Source organism: Rhinolophus sinicus, chromosome 6 (assembly GCF_057876585.1).
Source record: "Rhinolophus sinicus isolate RSI-liver-muscle chromosome 6, RSI-T2T, whole genome shotgun sequence".
In the NCBI taxonomy this organism is placed as follows: domain Eukaryota; kingdom Metazoa; phylum Chordata; class Mammalia; order Chiroptera; family Rhinolophidae; genus Rhinolophus; species Rhinolophus sinicus.
In genome coordinates, this window is record NC_142506.1 from 2,637,656 (window position 1) to 2,646,365 (window position 8,710).

The window sequence follows — 8,710 nt, forward strand, 5'->3', positions numbered from 1 at the left end:
GCTGCCTGACGCCGGTTTCTGCTCTAAAAGGCTGCGGTGGGAACAACCAGGGCACCAGCCTCCCTCTGGGCCTCTGTGTGAAGAGCTGTCGCAGGAAGCCTCCCGAGCGTGGAACCCACCCCCCCCCTCCTGTATTTGGTTGCATATCTTTTTGTTTTCTGTTTTTGAAGTGCGTAAGCCTTGCTCTTCTCGCCAGATTTTAAGTTCAAGGAAGGGATTGAGAGAGCCGGGTGTGTGTCACCTCCGTCACCTCTTTACTGTGGTGTAAGCGACTTCTGTAAGCCTCAGCGTCCCTTCCTGCCACCTGCCTCTTGTACGTGCTGCGTGAAGCTCATGTGGCGCTGCACTCAGTGAGCTCTGTAACCACAGGATTGTCACACAGAGGAGACCACTGCTCCAAGAAAGGGGCCAAGCGCATAGTAGGTGCGCAGGAAATGCACTCTTACCCACGTCCGTGCGGGTCGTGATTTGTTGATGAGCTGTGACCCGTGGAGCTCGTAACTTAAAGCTGCTGGTCCAATGGATTCTGTGTCTTTCCTGGGAAAATTCGTTCATTCCGTTCACTTTTAGGCTGCACCCCAGATCTGTAGACCTGTTTGTACTGGGGACTCCGAGATAGCAAACCTGGCCTCTGCCCTCAGGGCACTCCCCATGGCCTACATGGCAGTAACTGTGGGGGGCCTGGGGTGGCTGGTGCTGCTGTGGGAGTTGGGCGGGGCCCCCAGAGCCGAGGGACGGCCTGCCCGCTGTCCTGCTGGCCAGCCTGGGGCTGTCCCTCCCCCTTTTCTAGAAGGGGACCCCACTTACCACATGCTATGCAGTCCTGAAACTAAAAACTGCCATCTCGTTGGTAGGGACAAACCCATACCCTTGATGGGCTTAAGCCAATATTGCTGAAGAGGTCTGTACCCCATCACCCACAGTTCTGACCCTGCAACCTCTAGTGATTATCTCACAGGAGGAAAAGTGAGGTATTTAGGGTCCATGGGCCTCTTGCTCTCACCGAGGTGCCTTCTGAGGTCCCATGGCACCCTAAGGGTCTCACGCTCCAGAGGCGCCTGGAAGGCAAGATCCTGACCCAGTCTGTCTGCTGCCCTGTGGACTCAGGACCAGTCTCACTGGAAATGTTTGCATATGGGGGGAGGGGAGTCAGGACAGGGAACGGAGCGCTGCCCTTGGGTGGGAGAACTGACTGGGAACCCTCATGCTCTGTCCTGGCTGTGTGGTTTGGGGAAAGTTACTTAACTTCTCCGAGGAGCCTTCTCAACCTGAAATTACTCTGAGGACGGTGTGAGCTGACCTGTAGGTCACCAACACGTGCATGCTCAGTAGAAGCTGCAGGTGTTCCCTGAGTACCGACCATGTGCTGGACACAGTCCTGTTGACCAAGGACACCATCGCTTACCCTCCCCGGACTTGGAACTATAAACAGTCCTCTGAGTTCTTTCATTATTGGTTTGCAACAATAAGCAGCCAAGCAGTTAGGAGGCAGGGCTGCCCACTCATTGACCTTGCGGTTTGAGCAGGGGCTGGCGGAGGAAGTTTAAGCTGAGCAAGGGCCAGACCTGGACCCTGTGCCTCTTGGCTCACCACCTGTGAGGGTTTGTGAGAAGCAGGAAGCGTGAGTGACCTGAGGTGCCTGCTGGTAACTCAGCCATGTCTTTGAGGCAGGAAGTGATAAGCGTGGAGGGGACTGTGAGGGGGTTTGTGCTTCCTTGTGAGGAAGTTAGAAGCTGCCTGTGGGAGGCTCCCGAGGCAGAATGGGATTTGGGCTAAACTGAGCTGGGAACTTGCTTCTGGTTCAGGTGCACAGGGGTTGTCAATCATTCCCCTTGTGTGTGGTCCAAGAGACTTGCAAAGCCTGGGTTGACATCAGCAGTGATTCCAGTCCTGCGTCAGTGTCACTGTCTCTGCTCTTCTAAAGACAGGAGCAGATCTTGGGGCCAAGAACCTATGACTTACTTGGAAACATAATTCCTGCGTCCAGGTGACGCGAAAGGGCTTTAAAGGGAGGCAGGCTTTTCAGCACCATGGAGAGTTCCCGGCAAGGCTTTCCTCTGGGCTGCAGAAAGGGGCTGGCCCAGCTCCAAGCGGGGTGCGGGTGCTGACTGGCCACTGGCAGCCATGGGGCCCTGGCTGGACCCAGGTCGTGTGCATGGAGGACCCTCATCTGTCAGCTGGGATCATGGGTCCTGGCGTCCAGGTTTACAGTGTTTATAGCAAAGTATCTGAAAGTGGGGACAGAACATGCGCCCCAAGGGCAGACAGCCCTGATCTGGCTGCCATTTCCTAGATGTGCCAGGTTTCTTATTCTGTATAGAGGGCTGCATTTTAAAAAATCTTTGACGTTGAAATAACAGTCCCTCCCTTATACCCGCCATGTTCTCAGTCTTAGTTTGAAAATAGTATTAAGTTGAGAAGATACATGTTGAACACTTACCACAGGGCACTTGGGAAATGTTCTTTCTAACAGAAATAATCATAGGAATTATTGCCACTCTGATCATTATTCATTGACCGCTTGCCCCAAATGCCAGGGTCTGTGTATTTAAGAAATAGTAGCAGGTGCCACGTCTGCCATTGTCACTGTCACATTGTAATCTTGGATGTAATAGTGGCTGACAAAGCAGCTGCATAACCGCTGCTCAGCCAGCTTTGCGTTTGTGCCCAGGTTCAGACACAGCACTGTTTTGGTGGCTTATGGGGCTGAAAGGGAGGGAGGCGGTATGCACACAGGTAATTAGCTTTATTAGCTCAGCTGTATAATTTTATGGCTCATGACCAAAAGCAAATTAATACAGAAATATGCAATTGGAATGGTCCTCTAACCAGTCATTGCAAATCCGTGTCCTGGCCGTGTTCGTCAGGCCCTATTTCTGTTCTGCAAGCCCCGTGGCACAGTCTGCCTTGAAAGCCTGGCGTGATTTTTTAAATAAGTAGGGGTAACATGCCGTATTCTGAGGTCTTAATTTCATACGAGTGAAAATCACCACTGGAGAGAATCAGGAAAGGAAGCAGAAAGACACACAAAATGTGCGTGTTAAACCCAAATCTGTCAACAGTCCGTGTCCTGAGATCTTGGCCCCCTGACTGGGATGGGGGTGCACTGACGTTCGTCAGGTCCACTTGCGAGCTCAGGTGTGTCCACACGCTCCCAGGTCTACAGCCTTCATGGCATTTTGTTTCATTCATAATGTTTGGAGAACTTGATTGTTTTCTTCTAAAATAACTTTATTTTATTTTAAATAGATGAAGTGTACGCATGTTCAAAATTAAAAAAAAAATACATCTTCCCATCTGCCTTGCTCCTACCCTTCATCCCCTAATACCCTCTTTTGTTCACTCCTTGCACATATTTCAGAATTTCTTTCTGAAACGGGAACTAAATCCAAACACAGTCTTACTTTTTTTTTTTTTAAATACAAAAGTGTATGCCGTTTTGCATCTTGCTTTGGTCACTGAACAGGACACGTCTCTTGCGCGTTATTGCATAGCAGACTTCCTGCCTCGTTTTCCAGCTGCAGAGTGTGAATGCATGTGCCTGTATTCCCACAGCTTCGCCCCTTACGGAGCTTTCCAAACTCTTGGGTTTTCGCCAATCTGGGAGACCTGTGGTCTTGAGCAAGTCGCCTCCCTTTCTGGAGCCGCCATGCTGTGGGGAACTTGGACCCAGGAGTTGAAAGGAAGCCCGGGGGATCGTGCTCCGTCTCTGAGCGGCGGAGAACCACACTGTTGGGTCCCCCACTTCTGGTTCCTGCATGGCATGGACGACAGCTGCCGCCTGGTTGAAGGGAGCAAGGGAAGCACTTGCCCCAGAGCCTGCCATCTGTCAGGCCAGTCCCCAGCACCCGCTCCCTTCCCCGTTCCTCCTCTCTGGGACCCCACTGCATGTCTGTGTATCTGAGACTCGCCATTCCTCAGGAGCGTTTCCTTCACTGAGAATTGGTCATCGCTGGGAAGTGAGTTTCTGTGTTTGGGAATTAGATTCTCGCTGAAACCCAAACCAAAGGGAAGCTGGCTCCTTTCACCACTGCACTTGCAAGCCACTTCCCCTCTGTCTCTTTGATCACCGTGAATCACAGAGGCCTTGCAGGATGTCTCTTCTGTGAAGAGAAAGCAGCTCCGTCACATGGGAACTGCAAAGGGAACCGAGGGAGACAACTCTGCCTCTCTCCACTGCCGGGCAAGTCCCTGGGCTCTGGTCCTTCATCAGACTCTGCAGGGGATGGCACGGGGGGCACGGCTGCAGGCGACGCCGAGCCCAGGCAGGCAGCAGGTGGGGGGCCTGGGGGAACCGATTCACTAGACAGAATTGCTCCCAGAAAGGACGCCGCTCCTCACCAAGGCGTGCGCATAGTCACCTGTCGGTCTCGTCAGGGGCCATAGTGACCTGTCCCTGGGTCACACCCCTCAGGAGGGAGATAGCCCCTCATCCTGCCCCCTACCATGGGTCTTATTGGTTCAAAGACTGGAGAATCAGAGTGTGTAGCCCCACGTGGGACTGACAAGTGCCTCCTCTCCTAGAAACCCACCCTGAGTGAGAATCCAGTGCCTGAAACTGCTAAACTCTCCCGGGAAGGATGCGGCCTCGTGGTTTCCTCTGGCCGTGCCATGGCAGGCTGTGCAGTGTGGCCCCCTGAGGAACAAGGATGGGGGGACCAGCCGGGTGGTGGCTGTGGTCAGGCTTGTGGATGCCAATTAGTGCCCACGGCGGGGTGGGGGGCGGTCCATGGAACTGGGCAGCTTTGCCTGTGAGGGCTGCACCCACCCCGTGCCCCCCGGGCAGGGAGGCGGGCTCTTTCAGCCAGGAAAGCCAGACCTTCTCCCTGTTAGTGCTGTGTGACTGGTGACCGGGCCAGGCTTAGGATCCAGCGTGTTGCTCACACTTCCCAACTTTCTGAGGCCCCGTTTCCTCACGTCTTGAACAGTAAGAGCCCCGTGTGCCCGGTGCTGGGCTAAGGGCTGTGTCATGTTATCTCTTGGTGACGCCAGAGTAATGCCACCAGGGGTCATGCTTGTCCTCATTGTGGCCACGAGCGCTGTGGGTGACCCCAGCAGTGAAGGGCAGTAAGTGTGAAAACCACCCGTTCACTCACACCTGCCATCATGCACACACGCACGCTTTCACTCATGGGATTCTCTCAGCAACAGTAGTTGTGCGAGACGCTGGAACCCGGAAGACAGAAAGGGCTCACGGCGCCGCAGGGGTCAGACGTGACGGCTTCGAGTGCAGCGCTGGTGGGTGATAACCATTGGGAAGGATCTTGTGAAGATATGTGGGGCATGAAGAGCTCCACTGAGGGACATGTCTGGGTCTGAAAGAGAGAGCAGGAGTCGGCCAGGTAGGAGAGGGTGGAAAGGACTTTCTGGAAGGAAGTGTGCACAGAGCCTGGAGGGGTCGGGAGCAGGTGCATTTATTACATCCCTGCCGTGTCCCCGGGAGTGAGGAGTCTGGGCAGAGCACCTGGGAGTGTTTAGAAGGTGTTGAACCCCCCCCCCCCCATCCCTTAGCACAGAGCTCCAGGTGAGCGTCGAGTGCTGGGGATGCAGACCCAGAAGGCGCATGGTCTTGGTCCTCGAGGAACTCAAAGTCTGCCAAGGAGACGGACAGGTGACAGGCCCCCCAGTCCTACAGGAGAGGGGCTTGTGGGCACGGGGCGCAGGGAGGGGCTGCAGGTTCTCTGAGGACAGAGCGTGGAGACTAAACACTGCCCAGTGTCCTGTCCGTAAAGATAGACACCTTCCCAGCCAGTGCATTCCTAACCTAAGCAACTACTCCAGGGAAAAGTAAACTTCCGGGAACGGAGCGTGGGCTGCTCGTTGCTCAGGAGCGTGGCTGTTTGCACAGGTGATGGCACCTGTGCGCTGGAGGGGCCCAGGGAGACCCATTAGCTTCTGGCTCCATGAATGCAGGTGGTCTGACCACAGAATTGAGCCGCTGGCCCTGCTCGGGAGGCAGGGAGCCAGTCACAGACAGCCACGGGAGTCCCTGAGGTCACAGACAGCCACGGAGTCCCTGAGGTCACAGACAGCCACGGGAGTCCCTGAGGTCACAGACAGCCAGGGAGTCCCTGAGGTCACAGACAGCCACGGAGTCCCTGAGGTCACAGACAGCCACGGGAGTCCCTGAGGTCACAGACAGCCAGGGAGTCCCTGAGGTCACAGACAGCCAGGGAGTCCCTGAGGTCACAGGCAGCCAGGGAGTCCCTGAGGTCACAGACAGCCACGGAGTCCCTGAGGTCACAGACAGCCACGGGAGTCCCTGAGGTCACAGACAGCCACGGGAGTCCCTGAGGTCACAGACAGCCACGGGAGTCCCTGAGGTGCTTTGGGACCCAAATGCCCTATTGTAGGTTCTGAGTTACCAGGAGGCCAGTTCACCATCCATGGCAGACAAGCCTTTCCTCCCTCTCCCTGAAGTAAAGGAAACGGGCCGGGGGCCTTGCCTTCTGCCTCCCCCCGACCCCCAGCCTGTGAGCCTGGTCACGTGCCCAGAGCCTGGCGTGGAGGCTTAGAGGAGGGACCTGAGGGGACGAGATGGGCAGAGGGAGACCTCCGTTCCGGGCGCAGGCTCATCGTGAGGCCAGGGCTGGCCTTTGCCCGCCCGTCCTTGTCAGCTGGTCGTCGGCTGTGGACTGTCCCTGCCTGGGGGCTCCCGGCCTCTCAGGGGAAGTGGCTTTGTGCGTGTTTCTCCTGAGAAGAGTGGGGTGTGTGCCCTGACTGGCGGTGGCAGAGAGCCGCATGCAGAGTCCCGAGAGAGACCCTGGCCTGCCCTGTCCACGGCTCTGTGTCACAACTCAGGCTGGGGCAGGGGCTGAGCAGGGGTCTCTGAGGTACCAAACCACGGGCTTCCCACTGTGCTGGTTCCTTGTGAGGAAAACGGGATTTGGTTTTTCAGACAGTGGGGCTGAGGGGCTCTGTATCCCCACAACCGCTCGTCACAGGTTTCCTTGGCCAGGGCAGGGGATCCCCTGCTGTCCCTCCCTGATGACTTCCTGTACCCCCACCCCCAGCTGAAAAGGGGGCACGTCGCTGAGATGTAGCGAAGCGGAAGGACGCTGAGCCACGAATGAAACGCCGATAACACAACAGCTCCTTTGTTTGCCAGTGTCTCCCTGCAGCCTGAGTTCCCCGGGCTTGGGTCAGTCTTAGCTCTGCATCCCTGGCCACCTTAGGGCCGTATCCTAAATGTCCACGCTGTACCTACTTATTGAATGTGTGAATGAATGAGGTGAATGATGACTCCGACCTCCCGACTGGACCACACAGGATGATTAGCAGAGCAATGCCAAGTGTGTAGCAACAGTAATATCAGTTCAGCAAACGTAGACACTGTGTGTAATGGGTGGAGATAATTTCATTTGGAAACTTCTTCTTAGGGAGAGGATTGGCTTTGGGAGGAATACTTTGACAGATTTGCTTGTGGTAGAGTCAGGCCGGGGTCCCCACACGTCACACATGGCTAATGCTCCCGCGTCTGTACAGCTTTCCGTGGGTCACGGCTGGCCTGTCCGAGGGGGTGATGTCCTCGCTGTGCCCCATGCTCTACGCCCAGACACCCCCATGGCACCAGCAGATGACCACAGTGAGTCCCCCATGTGCCAGGCCCTTTGGCGGGAGGGCCCCCTGGGAGCTCTGGCCCTGGCTCCCAGCCTCACCCTGTCTTCTACCTGCATAGTTTTATCTCCCACGCTGGCCCCTGGCTTGGCGAGTGCACAGTCTGTTTCTGTGTTGTGGTCACTGGGACGTAAGCCTCTCAAGTTCAGGTTCATGTCGGGTCAGCTCAGTGTCCTGTGCGCGTCTCTCGTCCCTGCCTCGTTTCAGACGCTCTGTGTGTTTGTTGAATGCAATTAATTTGCTAAGGGAAGGAAAAAGCGGGCTTCCCCTGCCGCCCCATCCACTTCCCAATCACTAGAGAATGTTAGGAACTAAATTCTCCCCTTTTGATTGCACCTTAAATATTGGGCTTTAATTTATGTAGGAAAAGGGGAAGGTTTACAGATCCGTTTCTGAGAACCACACTGGCTGTTTCATATGGTATTAGCGCCTGGCAGACTTCTGTTTTCTGTATTTTAAGCCTAGTTTCTTCATCCACTGACACTTGTCAGGAGACTGCCCTCCTCCATGATGAACTACGTCAGTGAGCCCATCCATAATAATATGTGTAATTACCCCGAGATGTAGAACACGACAGACAGGAAACCAGCATGAAACCGAAACGTGTCGGGTAACGCATTAGGTCGTGTTGAGCAGGGAGCCACGGTTTGCACGCTTTATTAAGGAAAAACAGCCTGCTCCTTCCTTGATTTCCCCCAGCAAGAATAGCTGGGTTAAAACCCGGTGGCTTTCCCTTGCTTACACAGCAGTGGCTTAATGCACCGGATGTGGGGTCAGGGAGCAGAGGCGCACTGGGCACCTGTCCTGCCCGTTTCCCACACACTGCAGTGCTGTCTTACACGTCGGTAGACCATCCTGTGAAAAGAGGAGGGCGAGTCTGCTGTAGGCAGTTCCCTGTCTGGGGATGGGTGTAGGGGAGTGTCTGTCTGGAAACTTCTAGAACTCCCCCTCCTGTCCCAGGACTGAGCAGAACCACATTTTCCTTGACGAAGGGTCACCCCTCTCTGCAGCGCACGGGCGAGGCGAGTGTGGAAGGGCTCCTGAACCAGCTGATCCTGGACCACGTGCAGCTGGCCCCTCTGCAGTGGGGTGA

At 55.3% G+C, this 8,710-nt stretch overlaps 1 protein-coding gene across 7 annotated transcripts in view; it reads left to right on the plus strand.

Annotated features, from left to right (window-relative positions):
* The window catches only part of TRAPPC9 (trafficking protein particle complex subunit 9), a 320,362-nt gene that overhangs the window by 253,604 nt on the left and 58,048 nt on the right, over positions 1 to 8,710 (plus strand). For 4 of the 7 annotated variants that reach the window (XM_088798934.1, XM_074316658.2, XM_088798935.1 and 1 more), the window contains one exon: positions 8,616 to 8,706. In XM_088798934.1, coding sequence (XP_088655060.1) covers positions 8,616 to 8,706 — 91 coding nt within the window. Of the gene's footprint in view, positions 1 to 8,614; positions 8,707 to 8,710 lie in introns of all 7 variants that reach the window. The other 3 variants (XM_088798933.1, XM_088798932.1, XM_074316657.2) reach the window with 1 other exon arrangement.